Source organism: Chiloscyllium plagiosum, unplaced genomic scaffold, assembly GCF_037043375.1.
Source record: "Chiloscyllium plagiosum isolate Xiang-an unplaced genomic scaffold, Cpla_swu_hap1 HiC_scaffold_21, whole genome shotgun sequence".
NCBI lineage: Eukaryota > Metazoa > Chordata > Chondrichthyes > Orectolobiformes > Hemiscylliidae > Chiloscyllium > Chiloscyllium plagiosum.
In genome coordinates, this window is record NW_028270159.1 from 32,679,206 (window position 1) to 32,705,685 (window position 26,480).

Consider the following 26,480-nt stretch of genomic DNA (forward strand, 5'->3'; position numbering starts at 1 on the left):
GCCTCATCTTCCGCCTGGGAACCCTCCAACCACAAGGGATGAACTCGGATTTCTCCAGTTTCCTCATTTCCCCTCCCCCCACCTTGTCTCAGTCCCAACTCTCGAATGCAGCACCACCTTCCTATCCTGTAATCTTCTTCCTGACCTCTCCTCCCCCACCCCCACTCCGGCCTATCAACTTCACCTTAACCACCTTCCACCTATCGCATTTCCAACGCCCCTCCTCCAAGTCCCTCCTCCCTACCTTTTATCTTAGCCTGCTTGGCACACCCTCCTCATTCCTGAAGAAGGGGTCATGCCCGAAACGTCGATTCTCCTGCTCCTTGGATGCTGCCTGACCTGCTGCGCTTTTCCAGCAACACTTTTTCAGCTCTGATCTCCAGCATCTGCAGTCCTCATTTTCTCCTTGGAGAAGTAAGTAAACAGGGCTTACCAAAACAGAAAGATGTTCTGTCTGTCAGCTGGAAATGATATATGCTAAAGCCCAACAAAATTGTCCTTGCAACAGAATTCTTGTTGTGTCATCCAAGAGACAAATGAGCACTAACATGTCAGAATCTGTAAAACATAAGAACATTTGAGATAGAAGTTCAACTCCATAGCAAGTAGGATTTCAGAACAATCAGTGCCGCCTTGTATCCAAATTGGAGTCATGCTGTACCTGCACGTTTCTACTGAGGATACTGCCAGACAGTAACAGTCATAAAGAGGTCTCCATTATCCCCATCAGAAGCATGCATTAAATGGAAATAACTGGCCTAATGTCTCTTTCTGTTATAGAGTCATGAAGTTGTATAGCAAGAAAACAGACCATGCCAACAAGATATCCTAAATTAATCTAGGTGCATTTGCCAGTATTTGGCCTGTATCCCTCTAAGGCAGAAGTGGGTACTGCAGATGCTGGAGATTAGAGTCAAGATTCAAGTGGTGCTGGAAATGCACAGCAGGTCGGACAGCATCCGAGGAGCAGGAAAATTGACGTTTCAGGCAAAAGCCCTTCATCAGGCTTTTGTCCAAAACACTGATTTTCCTCCTCCTCAGATGCTGCCTGATCTGCTGTGCTTTTCCAGCACCACTCCAATCTTGATCCAAATCCCTCTAAGCCCTTCCTATTCAGGTACCCATCCAGATCGCTTTTAAATGTTGTAGCTATACCAGCCTCCACCACTCTGGCAGCTCATTTCTTACATGCACCACCCTCTGAATGAAAATGTTGCTCCTTAGGTCCCTTTTATATCTTTCCCCTCTCACCTTAAACCTATGCCCTCTAGTTTTGTATTCCCCTACCCTGGGAAAAAAGACCTTGGCTATTCACCCAACTCATGGCTCTCATGAATTGGCCTAACCAATGTCCTGTATAGCTACAACTCCTATATTCAATGAATTGACCAATAAAAGCAAGAATACCAAACACCACCCTCACTACCTTATCTAACTGTGTCTCCACTTTCAAGGAACTGTGAACCTCAAGGGTTTCTTTGTTCAGCAACACTACCCAGGGCCTTCCCATTAAGTTTATGATTCCTGCCTTGATTTGTCTTTCCATAATGCAGCACCTCACATTTATCTAAATTGAACTCCATCTGTCACTCCTCAGTGCATCGATCCATCTAATCAAGATCCTATTGTACTTTGAGTTAACCTTCTTCCCTGTCCACTACACCACCAAGTTCGGTGCAAACCTACTAACCATTCCTCCTATGTTCACATCCAGGCCATTTATATAAATAACATTTATATAAAAGCAGTGGATGCAGCACCAATCCTTGTGGCTCACTGCTGGTTATCGGCCCCTCATCTGAAATGCAACCCACCACTACCACCCTCTGGTTCCTACCTTCAAGTCAACTTTGTATCCAATTGGCTAGCTCTCCCTGGGTTCCATGTGATCTAACCTTGCTAACCAACTACAGTGCGGAACATTGTTGAAGGTCTTGCTGAAGTCCATATAGTCAATGTTCACCACACTGCCTTCCTCAATCCTCTTTGTCCCTTCTGCAAAAAGTCAATCAAGTTAGTGAGATACGATTTCCTCCTTACAAATTTGGTTTGTGGTCAAGACAGATGACACCAGTACTCATTAACTCTTGGTAACCAAATGCAAAGCACTACGGTTGGAAAACTCAGCTTCTCAACATTGAATGACCACCACTCTTGATCTAAAGATCTCCTGCCTCACACCCAACTCTGACATTCAGGAAACCCTCATACATCCTAAACCCAGATGTACTTCCATCACACCATCCTCCCCTTATCTCCAAACACCTTGCCCTGCTTCCTGTTTCCAAAGTCCTGTCTACTATATTTCTCACTGCCGGATTGTACCTGAAGATTAATGCAGGAACCAGTGTAAGCTTCTACCACTGAGCCTTCTGATTGACAATGAGGATGAAGTTCCAGGTTTCCCTTGCTTGAGCATGGGAATCAGCACTCTACCATAAATGACGCCAGCAATTTCCTGGGCATTAATTACAGCAGAAGTCAGAACATGGTGGTAGAAGGTTGCTTTTTTGACTGGAGGCCTGTCGCAGGGATCGGTTCTGGGTCCTCGTGTTCGTCATTTATGTAAATGAGTTGGATGAGGATATGGAAGACATGGTTAGTAAGCTTGAGATGACACTAAAATTGGTGGCATAGTAGCCAGTGGAAATAATTTTCTAAGATTACAAAAGGTTCATGATCAAATGGGTCAAGGGGCTGAAAAATGGCAGGTGGAGGTCAATCTGGATAAATGCAAGGTACAGCATTTTGGTATAATAAACAAGGGTAGGGCTTATACAATAATGGTAGGGCCTTGGGTAGTGTTGTAGCTCAGAGGCACATAGGAGTTTAGGTGCATTATTATTTGAAGTTTGCATCATTTGTAGACTGGGTGATTAAGAAGGCATTTAGCATGCTTGCCTTCATTGCTCAGTGCTTTGAGGATAGGAGCTGGGAAGTAATGGGGAGATTGTACAGGGCAGTAGTGAGGCCTTTTTCTAGAGTGCTGTGTTCAGTTCTGGTCGCCCTGTTAGTGGAAGGCTACTATTAAGCTGAAGAAGATTCATAAGAGATTTACCAGAATGTTGACAAATATAGAAGGTTTGAATGAGAAAAAAAAAAGGCTAAGTAGATTGGGACATTTTTCACTGGAGTGTAGGAGGTTGAGAGGTGACCTTACAGAGGTTTATAAAATAATGAGGGGTATAGACAGGGTTAATAGTAGGTGTCTTCCCCTAGGATGGGGGATTTCAAGACTAGGGGCATATTTTCAAGGTGAGAGGAGAGAGATTTAAAAAAGACATGGGGCAATAATTTTACATGGAGGGTGGTAGGCTTGTGGAATGAGTTTCCTGAGGAAGTGGTGGATGTGGGCTCAGTTGCAATGTTTAAAAAACACTTAAGTATGTACATGAATAGGAATGGTTTGGTGGGATATGGGCCAGGAGCACGCAGGTGGGAATAGTTGAGTTTGAGAATATGTTCGGCATGGACTGGTTAGACCAAAGGGTCTGTTTCTATGCTGTATGATTCTATGACTCTTAATGACAAAAAGAATCCTGAAATCCTGGCATATGATATTGGTGTATTATTTGTCCAAGTTTGAAGATAATGTAATTAAGTTGGAAGGGATGACATACAAAGCAAGTCAGCTTTGTTGCAGCTTTCTCATATTTCATTATCCCTAATTGTCAATGGTAATTAATTTCAATTTCATGGTCTCCTGAGCTGCTTTTTGCGCATTTTAAATCACTTTCAGGGGCTTTGAATCACATTAATAATTTCCATAGTCATTTGACTTTTCATTATGACACGCTACTTGTGTTATAAATCCTGTCCAATCAACCCTTCATTCACCATAATATAGGATGGAATATCCTGTGTGTAATATCCTATGTCCTCCAGAAGAGCTCTTTTGCTGAAACATTACTTAGTATTATGACTAACATCTCATGAAATCATTTAATCCAAAATGTCTTTCGTTCATATGGTGAATGATTGGCTGGACAATTCACTGATGAAACAGGAGAGTTTCCCAGTTAATAGCTAAGATATTACTGGTTCTCTTTCTCAAAACTTGTGTTCTGGGAAAACCAGCAATTTGCACTTATACTCTTGTTTACTGTAACCAGTATTGAAAATGTTTTTAGTCGTTTATTATAACACCTGGTTGCCAGTTGAGATACCTGGAAAGAGTTTATTCCATTGAACTCTTCAGAAGTGTGATACTATTATTACAATTAAGTTGGGGAAGAGTAAATCAATTCCTATCTTTGTCCCAATCCTCACCTGGTCATAACAAAATCGGAGTTTTAAAAGGGAGGAAATATTGCCAGTTATGTCACAGTTCATGTAGCTCAATATCAGCCTCATGAACAAATAAAGAACAAGTTTATTGCAAACAAAATTTACTCAAGCAAAGATGTGGCTGTGTAAATATTTAAGTTGCAAACCACACACACATACACACGACATATATTGAATTTATATTCAGAAAAATAATTATTTACAGTTGTTCCAATTGCTGGTCTCCAGCCAAAATCACTTTCTAAACAAACTATTGGCACTGACATTTCTTCCTAAATGATTTCTGGCTGGTTGAATTCACATTTCTGGAGACAATGGTGGTAGATTCCAAACTCTTTGTTTACAAACACCCCAAACACTGGAGGTTTTCCAGTGACTTGATAACTCACAAAAACTTTGATGAGAGGGCTTTCAGAGAAAGTGGCCAAAGACTATAGCCACAGATACCTCTGCCTCTCCGTTTAAATCCAAAATCCTTTTTCACCTACAAACTGGGTCATGTGTCCTCCCTCTGTAAACGTTGCAGACTTGGTCTCTTCACACAAGCAGCAAATTTCTTGCAAAATGCAGAATTGTGTCTGCAGGCAGTGTTTCTTTTATTATAAAGTGTTCTTTGGAAAAGTTCATGATATACTTCTGTCCAGTCAATCACACGTAAATATTATATATTTGGATCATACATCTTCATAACAAAATATGTCAGTGTGTAATAAGTTTTTTTATTGTAAAGAATGGTCATCATTTGTTTCTCAGGCTGCAAGCAGACTGAATCAATATTCCAGATTTCCTGTAATTAATATAACTGTTTCCTCATTCACAAACAGGCAATGTTAAACTAAATAACTAAGACAGGCAAAGCAGCAGTAACTGGAAGAGGTTTAATTTGCACTAGATACAATAATGGTCAAGGAACAACCATACTTGTATACTTGTCAAGGGGCTGTGGTGATTACAAATGATAATACCATCAACAACTCAATCATGCAGCTCTACATCAACAAACTGTCAAAGGATATCTGTTTCCTTAACTTGCTGTTATCATTGTTTATCATTGGCTGTAAAGTTCTTTGAGACATCCCAAGGTCCTGACAGGCAGTATATAAATCAAATGTTTTCTTTCATTTGTTTTCCCCTGTTTTGCATCAGTACTCCATTTCCTTTCTTCTACCACAGCTTTCCTTTAATAGCAGCATCCAAAACATTGACAGCACAGGACCCATGGTGTGCACTTGCACTGCTCTGTCAATTCCAACTGAATAAATCAGCAGGCAGTGTGAGTGGGGTAGTGGAAGAACAATCACCTGCTTGAATTTAAAAAGGAAGGATAGATCCTATTGAATGTGTTGTCTCCAAAGCCTGGCCACCGTCTACATGGGCAAAGTCAGGACTGCAATAAAATATTCTCCACTTGCCTTATATGGGTGCAGCTCCAACAACATTCAAGAAGCTCCAACACCATCCAGATCAAAGCAGCCACTTAATTGAAATCACGTTTTCTCCTTCCACCAATAGTGCACAACGGCCACAGAGCGTACCATCTACCAGGTATGCTGCAGCAAGTTGACAAAGCTTCTTTAACAGCAGCTTCCAAATCCACAACCTCTACCATCCTGATGGGACAAACCTAGAAGATGTATGAGAGCACTGTTATTTACAAGTTCCCACCTCACCAAGACAGATACTGTCCTGACTTGGACCTACTCTGGCATTCCCTCTCAGAGCAGCACTGTGGGTATGGCTACACCACATGGACTGCAGCAGTTCAAGAACTTCATTTGGGAGTTATTTGTAAACTTGGTTATTTTATACTTTCCCAACAGGGATTGTAATATCAACCTGTTGCTGCATCTTTAAAATTTAAAGTGAAAAATTCAAGCAGCAAGAGTCTACCTTCTCAAAGGCAATTAGTGATGAGCCATAAATTTTAGTGATGCCCACATTTCTAAAGAATTAAATGAGGCTTCAGATAGGACTCTTGTGTTGGAGCTCAGATAGCAGGGTGGTGAAGGCTGGTTCTGGACCGTTATTTTATAAAATTAATATTGCTTTGTACAGTGACACATGTTTTATGCACCTCCACAATGACAGTTTCAGCTTAGTCCAATTTGACTGAACAGAGAAGAATGTTATTCTTGAATGTTATTCAACACCTAATAGGTATAAAATTAACTATTTGGTTTTGGTCCCAAGACCTAAAAGAAAGCCAGTTCACCCACAACTAGATTTGGAAGAGTGACTTGCCTCCAATAAATGGCAGCTCCCACCTTAATCTATCTTAAGTTAAAATGTCACCTAAGATGGACTAAGGCTGTGACATCTATTTGATAATTAGACTGCTGCCTTTTGTAGATTCTTGCTGCTTGAACTGTTCGCTTTAAATTTTAAAAATGCAGCAACAAGTCGATATTATGATGCCTGTTGAAAAACTATAAAATAACCAAGTTTACCAAATAACTCCCAAATGAAGAACTTACTAACAAGATTAACTTTCATTTCAACATAAATCAGAAATACAGTAAAATTAATTCAACATGAAGTAGCAAACAAATGATACTTATAGTAAATGTCACTTTAAATAGTCAATGCAACAAAGATATTACTAAGAGAAAGTGAGGCCTGCAGATACTGTGGAGATCAGAGCTGAAAACGTGTTGCTGGAAAAGTGCAGCAGGTCAGGCGGCATCCAAGGAGCAGGAGAATCGACATTTTGGGCATGAGCCCTTCTATATTACTAACACAACATTAATCATAACCTGCAGACATTTGATCCACCTAGTTATACAGTTACATAATTCAGCAAGATCTGGGAAAACATCCAGCATCTCCAAAGTACTAACAGAGCTTTTATGCCAAGCAAAAGAACTAGCTTTGTCCTGACAGAGATCTGCTCCTTCTCCTCACAGGTAGTCTCATGTTTCTCGCTGTCTGTCTCTGCTTCCTTTTTGTGTCTGTATTTGTGCCTTCTCTCTCCACCTTACCTGCTAGTAGCTGTACTTTATGATTGATTTTTGTTGATAATAGCCTCCCAGTTGGAACTGCTTCCATGTCAAAGGTCACCATGTCACATGGAATATAATGCTTATTATCCATGAAAATTACAATTGATTCCTTTGTCATTGATGCAAACTTTACAGTCATTTTCAAATTTTTTTTCAAACAATTACAGATGCCACAGACATTTGAAAGAAATTTCATATTTTCCACAGTATACTGTTTCCTTTCAAAGGCATTCAGGAAGCTTCAAGTCCCTATCCTTTCCTGCACATTGTCAGTGTGTGAGGATTGGGTCTCAGGGATAGCAAGGTCAAAAGATTCAAGAAGTCCAAGTTGAAATAAAAAATTGCATCCCCTTTTTGTATGTAAATACAATCCTGTTGTCAAACAGACAAACAAACGGTGAAATCTTCTTCTCTTTGCAAATAAGCTGTCATTGTTTCTACTGGTCTGTGACGATCTGTGTGATCCTCCCAAAAGTGGCCAATTAAAAGGTCCAGGAGCCCAGTTCAGTTAAGGAGGGAGTTGGGTTCTTGAGGCCCACTCAAAGAGCCCACAGCTTTGCAAAACTGACAGCCCATTGAGATAGGTGGCTGCAGCTCAGACAGAAAAGAAAAGCACAAATCCGCCTCAGCATGGAGGACACCCGAGATACAGACAGCAAAGTGAGGATTGAAGCTCGTACATGCCTTGGAGTGGTGGAAAAATCCATCTGTGGAGCAGTTTGAGCCTGAGGGGAGGCCTGTTGTGCTCACAGCTGCATCACTGGGGCGTGGAGCCACCGGCTACAAATCTTACCTGGCTCACCGCTGAGAGCTCAGGCTTTGTTGCTTGAAAATGTCCCAACCCATCTGTTCAGATGGCTCCGCTACAATTCCACTATTTTCAGTGGTACAGGGAGGTTTAATTGCAGCAATAACTGCACCACCTGCTGTCGCATTAGTTTTCTCAGAGATTTATTCTTGTTTTACAAAATAAAATCTTAAATAACATCACAAAACAGTAATATTGGCACAATGGTAATAATGATTATATTGTAATTTATCTCTCATGGAAGGTTAACTTTAATTTTTCAGTTGTTTTTACAAGCATGCGCACATTTTTACACATGGACTTTGTTGGAAAGGTTAATATTTATTGCCTGTTTCATATGGCAGTTCAGCTAAAATGCAACTCTTTAGAAAGAACACACTGCAGATGACTGAATTTATTTCACAGACTTAGTGAGGATTTACAGACTCGTGATATCAGCCCGTGAATTGCCTTGTTCAGAGAAATCGGCAACACTTTAATCCAGATGTACGTACTGCTCAGGATGTGTTGTTGACAATCCATTCCTCCCTCACTTGAAAGTTTCCATTGGTCGTTTTCATCCTGAGCTAAAATGGCTGAGGTAGAGCCATCTAAATGAAAATTTGGCCCCTTGTGTACAACTCTGTTCCATTTTAGTTGCTATTGTCATTCTTGAGGAAGGTTTGTCAGGAACAAATCAGAAAAATATCAGACTTCATTGTAATTGAAAAGACAAAGGTTGAGGTATTTGTAAATACAAGTTCAACAGTGGGAAAACCAACACATTTTCTGTTGAGTGCATTGTTCTACTGTTTAAATGTCATATCATTGAAATACACAGAAATTCTCACCTGGGCCAAGCATAATGAATATAATCACTTCCATTAAAATTCAGTCCCTGGTTTAATTACATAATCCTGAGCTGAGAAAACCAACATGTCTAATTCCCATTCCTCAGTACATTTCTTATTTAAAGAAGCTTGATGTTCAGCTGCATGATAAAAAAACGAGATTACCATAAACAGGAACGTTACGGCTGAATGTTTATAACACCATAGTGAATTCATACCCAAGGCCTGAAGAACTAACGTCAGTCAAAACATTAGATATTCTCTTGGATTGGAGTCAGACAATATTTAAAATGGGGAAATGCCAAGTTAACAACATCACAGAGTCACTACAGTGTGGAATCAGGCCATTTGAGTCCGCACTGACCCTCCAAAGAGCAGGCTGTCCAGCAACTACCCCATTCCCTATAATCTTGCATTTCCCATGGCTAATCCAGCCTGCACATCCCTAGACACTACAGGCGAACTTACCATGGCCAGTACATCTGAGCTGCATGTCTTTAGACTGTGGGAGGAAACTGGAGCAAACCCCCACAGACTCAGGGAGGACACTCAAACTCCACACAGACAATCACCTGGGGCTGGAATCGAACCCAGGTCCCTGGTGCTGTGAGGCAGCGGTGCTGTGAGGCAGCAGTGCTAACCACTGAGCCACCATGCAGCCCCCTGTGTACACTCTTTGTATGTTTCCTGTGTGACTGGTCTGTATAGATTACCTGTCCCCACCCACTATCTCCAACAAATGAAAACAATCCCTGACATTAGCTAAACAAAATGTAAAATCAGTAAAATTATTCCATCGACAATTTGTCATATTATTATAAGAAATAGCTCTACATTCACCAACGCTTATTTGCTCCCCCCCATACTGTTTTATGTTTAAACCTGTTGGCTGCTAACAGACAATGTTTTTTGCAGTATCCGCTTCCAGTTATATCATAAAGCTTCAGTCTCGTGACATCCTGACTCATGACTGGAACTCTCTTGTGGTTTCACTGAAGCTGTACGTTACTAAGTCAGGAGGAATGCTGCACAAGGTATCAATTGTCAGGCAGCTGTTTCAAAAGGCAGGTCAAAAGCCCTAAACAGAGAAGAAGCAAACTGTTATATTTTTCAATTGGGTGTGGGTCAATGTGTAGCTCATTCTAGGTGCATGGGTCTTACTCAGCTATTGGAAACTCAATGTGAGCTTGCCAGAGTTTACCAGATTGGTTGCAGGAAGATTAACTCATCCTACAGGTTTCCATTGGGCTTAAGCTGAGAAAATGAAAGAAGTGCGACAGAAACCGTCAAGAGAAAGGTCAATCTTCGAGAACGTCCAGTAACATTCCATCAGAATTACACCTGGGATGGAGGCATTGAGTTCAAAAGACAGATAGGCCTAACTTAGGTTATATTTTGAGGAGATGGCAATTTTTTAAAATGTGTCTCATAAGGCACATTGCTCAGAAATCCACCAGCTACCAATACCTCGCTTTATGTCCATTCTTTTGATTAGTTATAACGAGTTGAATCTTATTGTTTTGGCTAAGTCCAAGTTATGTCAAGTCTTTTTCAGGGATTTACACCATCCTGTCTTGTGGCATCCATTATGTCTGGTCCTGGCCCCATTTTACCACACGCCATGTCAAGTCTCTGAAGCAGTGCATTCTACAGCCCTCATTAACGATGTTCCTGGGTTTGGTTTTAACCAGCAAAGTCTACAAACTAAGATTCAGTTCTATTAGAGAGATCTCTCATACTCTAGCTAATTGCCAATGACCTTTCTTATTTCATCTCCATGAGCTCTGTAAGGATATTTAAGGAATGTTCAAAGCTCTTATTTTTAAGCCTTAATGCTTGTGGAATCCAGTGACACCACCAGCTTTCCTCTGGAGATTTGAAGTAAAGAAAAATTGACATAAATAAAATATCATATCAAATCTTTCCAAAGTATCTGAAAGCACATGACATGTAACAATTGAGAAGAATATGAGCCTGTTTGTGAGGCTGTCATTTCCTGAACAGATTTTCTGAAACCACCCGGGGTGATATTTGACGTATAAATTAAAACCAGGGAAACATAAGCTACCCTGAAAAGATAACACCCACACATAGTCAGAAAATCAGAGTGGTCCTGGTTCAATAGACTTGTCTGACCACTTTAAATAAGTGTTCGTACAAATAATCGAGGTTTATGTATTTCCTGCATAACTGAAGCTTTTGAGCACTGTAGCTTGGCAACAGGTTGAGAGTTTTATGTAACAGTGTGGCAAGGATTTAACCAAATGTCTCCTTTGAGATTTGACGGCGTGTAATCCTCATCCAATTAGAATGTTTCCTTTAAAACTGATTAGTGGTACAATTAATTAGGTTTTTTTTAACTTGTTTGTGTTCAAATCTTGCGCACCGTCAGAATTTAGAAGATCAACATTGCATATTGATAAGGAATGTAGTTGAGATGATACTTCCTTGTCATTAATTGAATGTATTTAAAATAACTTTCAGAAGGATCCAGCAGCCTACAATTAGCCTGGTGAAAGGTGTCCTCAGAATGCAGCCTTAACAACCTCCTGGCTACACTAACACAGCCAATGCGATATATAACATAGAACATCACAGCACAGTACAGGCCCTTCTGCCTTCGATGTTGCGCCGAACTCTGGAACTAATCTGAAGCCTATCTAACCTATACTATTCCATTCTTGTCCACATGCCATTCCAATGACCATTTAAATGCCCTTACAGTTGGAGAGTCTACTACTGTTGCAAGCAGTGTATTACACGCCCCTATTACTCTCTGAATAAAGAAACTACCTCTGACATCTGTCCTATATCTATCACCCCTTAGTTTAAAGCTATGTCCTGTTGTACTAGCCATCGCCAAAAGGAAAAAGGGTCTCAATATCCACTCTATCTAACACTCTGATTATCTTATATGTCTCTATTAAGTCACCTCTCAACCTTCTTCTCTCTAATGAAAACAGCCTCAAGTCCCTCAGCCATTCCTCGTAAGCCCTTAAGCTCCGTAATGAGCAATATCCTAGTAAATCTCCTCTTAACCCTTTCCAAAGCCTCCATATCCTTCCAATAATGCAGTGACCATAACTGTCCACAATACTCCAAATGTGGCCACACCACAGTTTTGTACAGCTGCGGTATGACCTCATGGCTCCAAAACTCAATCTCTCTACAAGTAAAAGCTAACACACCATATGCCTTCTTAACAACCCTATCAACCTGGGTGGCAACTTTCAAGGATCTATGTACCTGGACACAGAGATCTCTCTGCTCATCTACACTACCAAGAATCTTACCGTTAACCCAGTACTCTGCTTTTATGTTACTCCTTCCAAAGTGAATCATCTCACATTTTTCCAAATTAAACTCCATTTGCCACTTCTCAGCCCAGTTCTGCAGCTTATCTACATCTTTCAGTAACCTACAACATCCTTCACTACCCACAACTCGACTGACCTTAGTGTCATCCACAAATTTACTAACCCATCCTTTTATGCCCTCATCCAGGACATTTATAAAAATGACAAACAACAGTGGACCCAAAACAGATCCTTGTGGTACACTACTAGTAACTGAACTCCAGGATGAATATTTCCCATTAATCACCACCTTCTGGCTTCTTTCAGCTAGCCAATTTCTGATCCAAGCCACTAAATCACCCTCAATCCCATGCCTCCCTATTTTGTGCAATAGCCGACCATGGGGAACCTTATCAAATGCCTTACTGAAATACATATACACCACATCAACTGCTGTACCCCCAACCACCTGTTTGGTCACCTTGTCAAAGACCTCAATAAGGTTTGTGAGGCACGACCTACACTTCACAAAACTGTGTTGACTATCCATAATCGACTTCTTCCTTTCTAGATGATGACAAATCCTATCTCTTATAACCCTTTCCAACACTTTACCCACAACAGAAGCAAGGCTCACTGGTCTATAATTTCCAGGGTTGCCTCTACTCCCCTTCTTGAACAAGGGAACAAAATTTCTATCCTCCAGTCTCCTTAACACTATTCCTGTAGATGATGACAACATAAAGATCAAAGTCAAAGGCTTGGCAATCTCCTCCCTGGCTTCCCAGAGAATCCTAGGATAAATCCCATCTGGCCCAGGGGACTTATCTATTTTTACACTTTCCAGAATTGCTAACACCTCCTCCTTATATACACCTCAATCCCATCTAGCCTAGTAGTCTGTATCTCAGTATTATCCTTGATTACATTGTCTTTTTCTAGTGTGAATACCAATTAAAAGTATTCATTTAGCATTTCCCCTTTCTCCTCTTATTTCACGCACAACTTCCCACGACTATGCTTGTTTGGTCCTCATCTTTCTCTAGTCATTCTTTTATTCCTGACATACCTATAGGAAGCCTTAGGGTTTTCCTTGATCCTATCTGCTAATGACTTCTCATGTCCCCTCCTGACTCTTCTTAGCTCTCTCTTAGGTCTTTCCTGGCAAGCTTGTAACTCTCAAGTGCCCTAACTGAACCATCACACCTCATCCTAACATAAGCCTTCTTCTTCTTGACAAGAGATTCAATTTCCTTAGTAACCCACAGCTCCCACATTCGACAACTTCCTCCCTGCCTGACCGGTACATATCAAGGACCTGCAGTAGCTGATCCTTGAATAAGCTCCACATTTCAATTGTTCCCATCCCCTGCAGTTTCCTTCCCCATCCTATGCATCCTAAATCTTGCCTAATCGCATCATAATTGCCTTTCCCCCAGCCATAACTCTTGCCCTGCAGTATATACCTATCCCTTTCTTTCGCTAAAGTAAACATAACCAAATAATGGTCACTATCACCAAAGAGCTCATCTACCTCCAAAACTAACACTTGACCAGTTTCAATACCCAGTATCAAATCTAATGTGGCCTTGCCCCTTGTTGGCCTGTCTACCCTCCTGCACACATTGGACAAAAACTGACCCATCTAACATACTTAAACTATAGTATTCCCAGCCAGGTCCCCCATAACAACCACCCTGTCACTTTCGCTCCTATTGAGGATCATCTTTGCTATCCTATCCTCTAAATCTCAGGAACTATTTGAAGGCCAATAGATAACTCCCAACATGGTAACCTCCTTTCTTGTTTCTAATCTCAGCCCATACTACCTCAGTAGGTGAGTCTTCAAATGTCCTTTCTGCAACCATAATACTATCCTTGACTAAGAGTGCCACACTGCTCCCCCCCCACCCCATTTTTTTTACCATTTCCTCTGTTCTTACTGAAACATCTAAATCCAGGAACCTGCAATAACCATTCCTGTCCCTAATCTACCCAAGTCTCTGAAATAGCCACAACATCCACACAGGCAAAGCATACTCTCTTATTATTCAGTCCCTTTTCTATTGGGGGCAGGGAGAAGTCGCCTACTCTGAAATATCTTTGATCAGTAAAATGATCATTGAATAGTCAGGGTGGATTTTCAGGTGACGAATTGGTGCCTATGTTGTTAGTAGCAGTAACATTCAACAAATACAGAAACAAAATCTAGCATCTGCAATTTTCAGCAAAGAGTTGATTGGGAGACTAAGAGATTAGCAGCCATTCTGGCATTTGGCTTAAGTGGCAGGATCTGATACTGTTCCAATAGCTGGGATTTCTGCAGTCTCTCCTCAATGGGCATAGATTCCATTGTGGCTGCTCAGCAAATGAACTCATTGCATCCTTGGTCCAAGCTTGGGCAAAAGAACTAAACTCCAATGAGATGTGAGGGTGACTGCTCTTCAAGGCACGATTTGACTAGCAGCTCGAGCAAAAGTGAAGCCAATAGGAATCGGGGGAAAACTCTCCACTGGTCGGAATCGTATGTAGTAACATACCAGAGTAGCAAATGGGATTTGAATCCAGGCCCCCTTCCCAGGGTAAGGGACACTACCACTGTGTCAGAAGAACCGTTAAGTTCCTCAGGGTAGATTTTTTTCATCCACCTGTTCAGACATGTTATAGCATACATCCAGGGCAGATGGGACCTGAACACGGGCCTCCTGACTCAGAGATAGGGACACTACCACTGTGCCACAAGAGACAGTGAGTTCCTCAGGATAGTATTTCATGGCCAACCATATTCATCTGTTTCATTAATGCCTTTCTGCCCACCATAGGGCCAGAAAACAGGATGTTTTCTAATAATGGGACAATGTTCAGCACCATTTGCAATTCCTCAGATACAGAGGCCCTCCATACACAGCAATGCCTAGACAATATTCAAGAAGCTCAATACCTTTCAAGGTAAAGCAACCAGCCTGATCAGCACCCCATCACTCTCTCCATCATTGACGCACAGTGGCAGCAGTCTGTACCATGTATAAAGTACACTGCAGCAGCCTACCAAAGCTCTTGCATAGAACCTTTTAACCATACAACTTGACCACATAGAAATATGAAGGCTGTAGGCTCATGGGAACACCACCATCTGCAAGTTCCCCTCTAAGCCAGAAAAATCCTGACCCAGAAATATATCACCGTTCCTTCACTATCACGAGGAAAATCCTGGAACTCCCTTCCCAATGACACTGAGGGGGTACTGACACCACATAGACTGCAGTAATTCAAGAAGACAGTTCACCACCTATTCTCACAGGTGATTAGGGATAAGTAAATGTGCTGGCCCAGCCAGCGATGCAGGAACAAACAACAGTCCAGTTCCACCAAGTAGAAATATTTTCATTCTTAAACATAGAAAATGAAATGGTACCAGGGCTGTAGTTCTCTCTGGAAGGAGCAGATTAGCACAGTTGATTAGATTCATGCCAATTGTACAGGTGCACTGCCCAACCAGCTCAGGTGGAGTTGGGATTTGTCTCCTTGCCCTACCTTTGACGGTAGAAGCCAATGCAAGCAGCCACTGATAGAAACTGACAGGTTTCAGCAAGCAGTGAGCCAAGGTTTTATTGCATTCAATGTTCATGTGAATTTTCTCCATCAATTTTCTCCCCCCAGTGTTAATGTTAATTCCAAGGACTGAATTTTGGGAGAGTTTGATAGGGATCAATTCAACTCCCCATCAAGTCACCATCTCTCTCCCTGTCCCCATGTCCCTGAGAGTAGGGTGGTGGTGGTGATGAGGGGAGCTACCCGATTGTGTGGGAAGCCAATTAAGTTTTATTGAAAAGCTTCACTAACCTTACTATGACAAACCAAGCCACATCACTGCCAACCCAATCACCACTACCATTGGAGGCTTCAGGGAACAGCTGAGCTACCTGTACCAGACCAAGAGGCCAGTGTCCAGCTGAGCATGACAGTCTTCTGGAGTGATGATCCAACTGTTGTTTGTACTTTTCACTTAAAGCATTACAAGATTGGAGAGACGGCTTCTCAAAATGGCAGCACTCTTTCTCCAGCTTAACCAAAAGGCTATGTCTGCCGACACTTAGGAGCATGTGCAGTAGCAGTGAAATCTCTGCAGTAAACTTAAATAGTATTAACAAGCTAACAAACACCCTACAAATGTAAAAAAAAAAGCTTCGTCTGCAGTTCTTGGACAAAATGAGGACAGTTAAAGAATATTGCCATAATCCAATAATTATTAATATCATTAAAGCATGGAGGGCAGTGTGGCAGAGTGAGGACAACATAACCAAAACATCATTTCTTACCCCTATAGTTGGCATACCAGGCTTCCAACTGGGGACAATGGTTTCCAGGTTTAAATGCTGGGCAGCTAGGGGTGTGTCTTGCCTGGGTGACTTATTTGAGGGGGAAGCAATGATGTCCTTTGATCAGTTAACTCAGAAGTACAAACTACCTTGCAAAGGCCTCTTCAGTTTTTTTTCCAAATCAGGGATTTCATCCAAAAAAGAACTATACTTCTAACCAACCATTATAGATCTGACACAGAGAAAAGAATGCTTAGCGCTATGAACACACTCACTGTCGGCACTGTCTATCACCTATTGGGGGGGGGGGGTGGCTCCTCGGGTGAGAACAAAAGGCTTTGTAACGTCTGGGAGAGAGAGCTGGGAGTCGAGATCTCTGCTGAGGCATGGGAGAATATTTGGGGAAACACAAGCAAGATTTCGGTTTGCAACAGGACCCATGTTCTCTGGATTTTCTTACAAGTATGGTATACCAAAAAACTGAGAACTTTTATCAGACGTGGCAGCCCTTTTAAGATAACCTGGACACAGACACATCCAGCATACACAAAGGGGCTTTTATATAGCCATGACAGTCATGTTTAATGAATCTAACACCCTGAGAGGAAGAATTATGAACATAAGAGTATGTGCAAGTTAATGCTCTCAATGATCGAGAGTTATTGTTTTGTCACACCATGCTGTATTATTTATTTATTTATACGTATATGTACATGAGTGTACTTCTGTTCCTTTTGTATTGTTTTGATTTGCATTGCTTTTGGTTTCATGTAATTTTAAAAATCCCTTTTTCAATAAAAGTATCTTTAAAAAAAAAAGATTAGCAAAGAGGAGAACACTGTATGCAAAGTAGATTAGCTTTATATTGAGTATGTGTATGAACAAATACATTCTGGAAGGTAAGGGAACTGAGTGTGTGCAGTCAGAATTTATCGTTGGACTGTCGGTGTGAACAGGCACTTTGTACCTGAAAAGATAACAGTAGGAGATCCTCCAGCTTTAAGAGCCCTCCGGCTATCCTTAATTAAAAGATCAGCACAGCCTCTGGCCACTAACTGACCAACTGTTGAGATTGTTCTCGACAGGGTGGGCTTCTGGTACCCCACTTGATTCCTATGTCAACATTTTCAATCTCACCATTCCACAGGCATTTCCGATTGTCCTGTCACTTTGACTCTCCAGATGTGTTGCCTTGGGCCTTCAGAGTTGAGCAACCCTGGAACAAAGGCTGTGAAGCCGAGTGGCTCTCTCTGGGACATTTGCAGGTATGGGCCAGGCTTGGTTGTGGGGAACCTTTCCCCTGTTCAAAGACCTGTTGACATTCCCTGACAGAGTACCGCAGTTGGAGCCCAGTATCTGCGAGCACTTTCATAATAAAAGGGGGAAGCATTTTGCAACGAACATCCTTCAGACAGGCACGACTAATTCTGACTTTTGATATCAGCTGAGCAGAAGGGAGAAGAATGAACTAATTTACAGGTGTTCGTTTTACTAACCGATGAATGTTTGATTTCTGTCACAGCCTGGTTTATTGGAGCCAACCTCGGTGTTGGTGAGAGTCCCGAAAAGTGCACCCACTCTGGGCATTGCCATTGAAGGAGGAGCTAACACACGCCAGCCATTACCCCGAATCGTTACCATACAGGTAAATGATCAGTCTGGGAGTGCTGCTTGGTTGGCAGTTTACCATTCATGATGTGATGCACAGTCGTAAGCAAGGAACCATAGATGTAATAGTAAAGCAACCATTGTTTTCATTAAATCAAACAAAATTCTAGGAATGCATGATCCAACCTATGACTCTAATTAATTAATGCATTACTTTATAAAATCTGGCATCTGCACTTGGCTTGAGGCCAACCAGGCTTCTGTGTTCACTGTTTGGATCACCATCATCGTCCCCTGACCTTGAGTGATGCATACTCACAGTAAACTCTTTACTTATGCATATCTTGGCACATGTTTGACGAGCTCAGTGAAGGAAGCCACACTGGTGTGCTCATGTCGTAGCAGGTCAGGATGTGCTCTGTTGAGGTCGATGTGGACATGTGCAGGGACAAGAGACAAAAAACATGGGCCCAAGTACTACTCCTGGCCCAGGTCCCAAGTGCCTGATCCGAGCACAGCGATCTCACCCCTTGCCCAGTGACCCAACCCCCCCAGGGCCTGAACACAGCAGGCTCCTTCGCCCTGGGACCTGGCTGTTGGTTCTCCTTGTCTCACACCCTGGAGGCATGCTTTGAACCTGATTTTAACTCTGTGCAGGAGGACCGGTATTGAATTGTTGCATGTTCTGTGATTCCAACCACATACCAATTTGTGTTTGGAGTTGTTTGCTGTCAGCATCTTCTTTCCTTGACTGGATCTGAGGGCCTACATGGTTTGCAGCGGCAGGGGAAAACCATTTGTGAGTCTTAATGAGAATAGACTCTCATCCTTAACAAGATGGAGTTTATTACCTGATAACAATCACATACAAGTTCCATTCATAAGTTTTTGACACTAAGACTTTTGGAAGATATGTCGATATCGATCCTCATCCAACAAAGTCCTACAATGTTCCACCTTTTCCCTTGAGGTATTGTCAATTGGGTGGAGCTTAGTGTAGTCTCCAAAATTAACCCTTTCAGAACCATTACCTAATACAACAGAAGAGTTAAAATCAGGCCAATTTGGATGGATTATGATACATTTTAATGAACGTCTGCTTGAGCTATACCAGGTCTGGAAGTATTGCTGTTCAACACCAGATGCCAAAAAATGTTCCAACCCAAGGTCCACTATCGTATTGAAGGATAGGTAGGAATTAACATACCAGCTCCTCATCATGGTGGAGAATGGGGGCATTTTTATCCTGGTTGTTTTGTGTATACCAACCTGTGAGAAGACTTCCAAAACTCATGTAATGGGGCGGCACAGTGGCTCAGTAGTTAGCACTGCTGCCTCACAGCACCAGGGACCGGGTTTCGATTCATGGTGATGTCTGTGTGGAGTTTGCACATTCTCTCCATGTCTGTGTGGGTTTCCTCCCACAGTCCAGAAATGTGCAGGTTAGGTGGATTGGCCGTGCTAAATTGCCCAGAGTGACTGTGGATGTACAGACTAGTGGATTAGCCATGGGAAAGGCAGGGTTACAGGGATAGAGTAGACGGGTGGATCTGGGTGGGCTGCTCTTCGGAGGGTGGATTCAATGAGCCAAAAGGCCTGTTTCCACACAGTAGGGATTCTGTGATTCCACAATCAAAAGCAAGAAAATGTGGAGGAAAGATGTCTGGGACTCAAATTCCCAGTCGAAGGGATTAACTTTACAATATAGCATCTAAGGTGCAACATGATATATGTGTGATCTTTGCCTTGTTATTAACGCCACACATTTAATGGAAACCCTTTATCAAGAAGACATAGCAGTTTACGAGTTTACGAACCTTCTTCATAGACTCGTTTTAAAGACAAATTGATAACTCGCACATTAAACGGAGACTGCATATGAATTCACCCAAATAATACATCTGCCATTTGCTTTTCCCAGAGGGGAGGATCAGCACATAATTGTGGGAAGTTGAAAGTTGGCCATGTGATTTTGGAGGTCAACGGAATTGCACTTTGCGGAAAAGAACACAAAGAAGCTGCAAGAAGAATAGCAGAAGCGTTTAAAACCAAAGAGAGAGATTACATTGATTTCCTGGTAACAGAATTCAATGTAGCACTTTAAGAACCACTGCTGCTGAACACTGCTGCTAACGAACGTATCTTTGAAAAAAACTATGATAATGTACCCTCATTAAAACTCCAGGCTTTACAACAGACACAAAGAAGTAATGAGTCTCCAGCTGCTGCATTTACACCGTTTCTTTCTCAAGGACCACATGCTGTCTGCGCTGGCTGACAGTAGTTCTGCTCAGTAGAATCCGCAATGAGAAGAAAATGTAAATTTGTGCATGTGCAGAATCCAGGTTTTGGTTTCAGCTTTTTCCATTTAATTTCACTTTTCTGAATGATGCCCGTGTACGGCAAGTACAATCTGTACCGTTCTTTCTGTAAGTGGTTACACATCCAATGTGCTTCCCTAATTAACCTGAGCCAGGATTAACGTTAAAGCATGTTAGGAGACCAACAGGTTCATCTTCACTGCACATAGCACCACCCGGAAACACTGCGATCATAGCAGATATGGAGATAGAGCTGCAGCTAGGACTGTGTTTGTTTGCGCCTTAAAGCATTTTCGGACATTGTTCTTCCCTCACTCTACTGCAGAGGTGGCGAAGGGGAGGTGCAGGTTGTGGGACTGTGGCGATGTGGGGGGGGGCGGAGGCATTTCCAGATTTACTTAGTGACTTGTCGACGCTCAGACATCCCGTTTGCACAGTCTGCCTTAAACAGCAAAATGAAAATGTCTAGGCTTTCCTTCAGAGAGTGTTTTATTCCCATTCGATTTGTCGATGCTGCAGGAGTTGGTGGTTAACCTCCTGGAGACCGCTGAAGGTACTGGGATTGCAGCCTGCATTTGTTCCTTTAGTTTGTTCGGTTTTTACATCTTCATTGGTAACTCCGCTCAGATTAAGGGAACTGCTAGTTGACTGGATGGAGTGACTGGGGGTGTGAGATCAGAGGCTGAAACTTCCAGGAAATGACCAACCCCAAGTGGAAACTCTCGTCAACTTGATTGGTACATTTCTGTTAAAGTCAGTTGTGCGTTCAAGTTACAATAGCACACTGAATTGGGTTAGTTCTCTAATGCTGCATACCTCCATCACTACTGCAGAGGCTCAAAGATTCAGAAGGCATGCCAAGTGTAAGGGCAATGGGTCAACTTAAGAGGATACCAAGAGCCCCGAAGATGTGAAGAGGGATGCCCACCCCATTCTGAGTCGCGCAGTTGCCGTATAAATCCCCTTGGGCGGCAACACGCAGATTTTCTGGTCTATGTGAAGCGAGTTCCAAACACAACAGAAACTTCTTGCTTAGAAGCATGAAATCTTTTGAAGGAAAACACCACACTCACACGCACACACATACACACACACACATTCAACTCACGCACGCACACACACGTACGTACATTCACACACACATATCCAGTCACATACACACGCAAATACACACACATTCACACACACACACATTCACACACACCCACACGAACACACACCCACACACACATTCACACACCCCCTCACACACGAACACACCCACACACACATTCACACCCCCACACACACGAACACACCCACACACACCCATTCACACACCCACACCCACACACCCATTCACACACCCACACACACGAACACACACAAACATAAGTCACAGTCAACATAATATCCACAGGTTCTGCTTCTACATGTAGTTTACAGCATTGTTATTTTGACCCCCAGTGTAAGAATATTAAAGGGAAATTTCTCCTGTTCACTGTTTATAGCTAAATCATGAATCTGTTCTTCATCTCTTCTTCATTCTTTGAGGCACCGAAGGCAGAAGCCTCTGCTGCCAATAGGAACATTTACAGGTGTGCTATCATACACAGACAGGACAGACTTGCCTAGTTTCTCTACACCTAGGGAAATAAATGTCCTCACCACCTTAGCAAGTTTGAGCAGTCTATCATTTCGTTACAATCTCATTCACCAATGAAATCTGCAGCGATGCCTATTGGAAAATCCTGCAGTTCGAGTGGATTCAAATTTGGGCAACATAGGTAGAATACTGTTTGTATATACTGAGACATAGCCAAGTGTATTAGGGGATAGACACCAGCCCCTCAAAATGAAGATTGAAGATGATGTCATAATACTGTGCAAACTGCATTCATGTGTTCCACTCTCTCTTTTGTAGTGTATAATGCTGTTAACACAGCTCATTACTGCTTTGTGACACAGTGGTGATTGTGACATGTGATGTAGTGAGAGCACAGTTGTGCAATATCACAATGATTTCAAAATCCCAACTTGTGCATTGATACATTCCTCAAGTTGGAATATAAAAACTGGGTAGATTTGAATATCCGATGACACCTGGTGGCCACTTCCATAAAGTGCAGCTCGAAGTTCATAAAAGTGATAAGCTTCAAAGACCATCAGGCAAATTGCCATAGTCTGAGGCAAGCTGCTACAAGGACTCTGCTTCAAAAGGTATGCACAGAATTAAATTCTGTGTTAAAAAAGATTATCACCCAACATTTTATTACAGGGAGGTGTATGGGAGAAGTACCAGCCTTTTGTCTCGTGGGTTTCAGCTACTTTGTTTCTTACTGTTGTCATGCTTCAGCAAATTACTAAACAGTACGGCAAACAATGACATTTCTTTAGCAGCACTACCATAAGTTAAATAATATATCCTTTTGTACATGTTTGAAGGCATAGGGACCCATTCAATGTATAAATGTTCAACCTATGAAATACTGGGACATAAGGTCCCTTAAGTCTACTCAACCATTCAGTAAGATCAAAGGAAATCTTTGGTATCAAACTTTATTTCCTTACCCTAGTCCTTGATTTCCTATCCATCTTAGGCTTAAGTATACTCAATGACTGAGCATCATGACCATCTGGAGTAGAAAGTTCTGAAAGTCCATTGCCCTCTACATGAATACACTTCTCCACACTTCTGTGGATTTCTTATCCTAAGACTCCTAGTTCTTTGCTCACTAGCTCGGGGGAAACAGTCTCTCAGTATTTAGCCATTCAATGCCTTCCAAAATCTTCTGTTTCAATGAAATTGCCTCTCATTTTTAAAACTCCAGAGTTCAGCCTCATCTAGTCAATCTCTTGTTAAGTAGGATGAACAGAGTCACAGAATTATGTGAAAAAGCTGAAGACCATTCAACTCATTGTGCCTGTACCACCTCTTTGAAGTAGCTATCTAATTCATCCCACTTTCCTTTCACCATTACCCTGCAAATTTTTTCCCTGCAAGTATTTATTGAAATGTCTAAAAACAGCTGTTCATATGTAATAAGTTTAAGGATGGTTGTTTTCCATTAGTCCTGTGCTGTGGATGCTGTCTGATTAATATAAATGGATTGTTTCCACAGCATGGTATAGAATTGCAGAGCTGCTTCTCAAAGCACTTTATGTAAGTAAGCCATAAATTTCAGAATGTTCATTAACATGCTAGTGAGCTTCTTCCAATGTTCCCATACAAATACTCTTGAGGTCTCACATCGGCTGTTCTTGTATTAATGCTACTTTGATTCAATTCTCTTATCTTGACTGCAGTCGTGGACCAAGTCTACCACTAGAATAATAGATTATAAGATGAATTTCAAATTGTAAATCCTGGGAGCCAGCCGAAGGCTCCAGGTTCCTCAGAATCCACATTAGAAAAGCATTAAAATAAAAGTAGCAACACCCTTGAACAGGAATGAAGTGCATTAGGTGTTACTATGACAACCAAACAACTTTAGAGAATGCAACAATCAGGAATCTTCTGGTGCTGTGATGGGTTTTGTACTATCCCGCTGGGAATTTGCAGGCAAATGAAATTTGAGAATAAGTTCTATCACTTTGAGGAGCAAAAATTAGCACAGTAACATATTGCCTCTGATGGTCACACCTGATCCCAAAGTTACCCCTGGACATCTTTTGGGGCAGGGACATTAGTGGCATTGTAGAGTCATTGAGATCTACAGCATAGGAAAATACCCTTTGGCCCATAATGTCTGCACCACTCAAAATACCTAATTATTACAATCCCAAACCCCCCCCCCCCCGGTTCAATCTGCGAGCTCTCCCAGCTGAATGTTGATGTGTTGAATGAAGAAGCAACTTAAGGCCAGAAGGGAACCCTTGGTAAAGATTCCTGTGACCACGACGTATATATAATGTGTTTTCCATGCACAATTTCTAACATCCTTACTCTTTGTGTTATTGCTGCATACAGAATTTTGCGTGGGAGTTGCACCCAGTTTTCTAATGGCACCAGATCAAAAGGTGGTTTCTCAAATTTATAGGAAAGCCAAGCATGCATCCAGATTTAAACTGGAACTGCAAAGGTATTTGTAAGGGAGGAAGAAACTTTATTCCCTGTATTGTTATCATAAGAATAGTTGCTTTACTTCAAAGCAGTTTGTTATGAACAATTTTGAAATACAATAATCTGTTTCAGAAATGCAAACCTTTCATGCAGGAATGAATTAGAAATTGTATCTCATCAAACAGGCCTAAATATTACAGTGACATCTGTACAATCTTTCTATCATGTTCTGTGAATGGTTACAAATAAACCACTTCACAGTATCTAACTACTTAAAAACTTAGTTTACCTATTAATTCTAATTTGGGAAACAAAGATTCTTTCTTTCTGAAAGGCATTACATTATTGCTTTGGCATCACTTTCCAATGATCCTAACACCAACCATCCTTGCCTAAGTTGAACCCCAGTGGTGATGGACCACAGAAGGGGCATTGAAGTGGCTGACAGACTGACCTTTACAGTGGGGATCATTTTGTGATCAATGAATATAGTCTTCCTCATGGCAAATTGTGACATATCCACAGCCACCCAATTCAGCGAGTTAAAAATAAGCCTGACACTCTCTTCTGAATTAATTCCACAACATGTACCAGTGGGCCATGGCGGGACCAAGTGATGGGTAAAGGAAGGCACATCAGAATTTGTTTTTTGTTAGAGATCTGTAATATAATAACCCATTGAAGAATGCATCTCACGACCCATTAAACATGTCACAGCTGTGCAAGCAGTTGAAGAAACACAGTTTGATCTCACCTTTACTCTCTGCTTGGCTGAATTTGTTAATTTCTCGATTCTTTTCTCGTGAGGTGTACCTTGTCGATTTGTTCAGTGCCAGGATTGTGCAGCAAGTACTCTGCTATCAGTTTCCCTTCCTCTCTGCCAGACTGTGCGTCAATAGCGTGACTTTTCCTTTTTGTAAATTCAATTGTTTATAGTCAAACTAATTATTATGGCACTATATAACTCACATGAAACTGTTTCTGTTGTTTGTACAGTTTATTATATAGCTTTGTAAATGGCTTTTAACATCATTAATGTATTTGTACAGAATTAGTGCTTTTCATTTTCCAATAAACCAAATATAATACTAGCGTAACCTTTTTTTGAGATTTTTACTGTGATGAATTGTTGTTGCAGTTATTAAAGCAGAGAATTCTATGAATTAATATGCTGCTACTTCACCTCAGGAACTTGTATTTATATCCAGTTTAGGTTTATGGGATGTTTATTCTTTCTGCTGGCTGTTTAAACTCCTGAATGAAGGTGGCTCAAACAGTTACAATCTAACATCTAGTAGGGTTGGGTTATAGAGAACTAGTTCTGTCTAATTAAATAATGCCAATGTATGAAACAATCCTGCCTATCTATGGGCAAGATTGAGGTATAGTGGCTCCGATTTTGCTACACTAAGGCTGTCAGCACTCACTGTTATTACAGGTTCAAGCTGAAAGCAACTTTGAGCATCCATACATATGCAGACAAATATGAGGTGTAGTGGATAGTGAAGAAAGTTACCTCAGATTACAACGGGATCTTGATCAGATGGGCCAATGGGCTGAGGAGTGGCAGATGGAGTTTAATTTAGATAAATGAGAGGTGCTGCATTTTGGGAAAGCAAATCTGAGCAGGATTTATACACGTAATTAGATTAGATTACTTACAGTGTGGAAACAGGCCCTTCGGCCCATCAAGTCCACACCGCCCTGCCGAAGCGCAACCCACCCATACCCCTACATTTACCCCTTACCTAACACTACGGGCAATTTAGCATGGCCAATTCACCTGACCTGCACATCTTTGGACTGTGGGAGGAAACCGGAGCACCCAGAGGAAACCCACGCAGACACGGGGAGAACGTGCAAACCTCTATAAGGTCAGTCGCCTGAGGCGGGAATTGAACCTGGGTCTCTGGCGCTGTGAGGCAGCAGTGCTAACCACTGTGCCACCGTGCCGCCCACTAATGGAAAGG

The 26,480-nt window shown here is 41.7% G+C and overlaps 1 protein-coding gene across 5 annotated transcripts in view; it reads left to right on the forward strand.

Annotated features, from left to right (window-relative positions):
- LOC122564787 (whirlin) overlaps positions 1 to 25,601 on the forward strand; it is a 221,895-nt gene extending 196,294 nt beyond the window's left edge. For all 5 annotated transcript variants that reach the window (XM_043720015.2, XM_043720016.2, XM_043720018.2 and 2 more), the window contains 2 exons: positions 18,062 to 18,184; positions 20,069 to 25,601. In XM_043720015.2, coding sequence (XP_043575950.1) covers positions 18,062 to 18,184; positions 20,069 to 20,251 — 306 coding nt within the window. In that variant the 3' untranslated portion in view covers positions 20,252 to 25,601. The remainder of the gene's footprint in view (positions 1 to 18,061; positions 18,185 to 20,068) is intronic.
- The last annotated feature ends 879 nt before the right edge of the window (positions 25,602 to 26,480 follow it).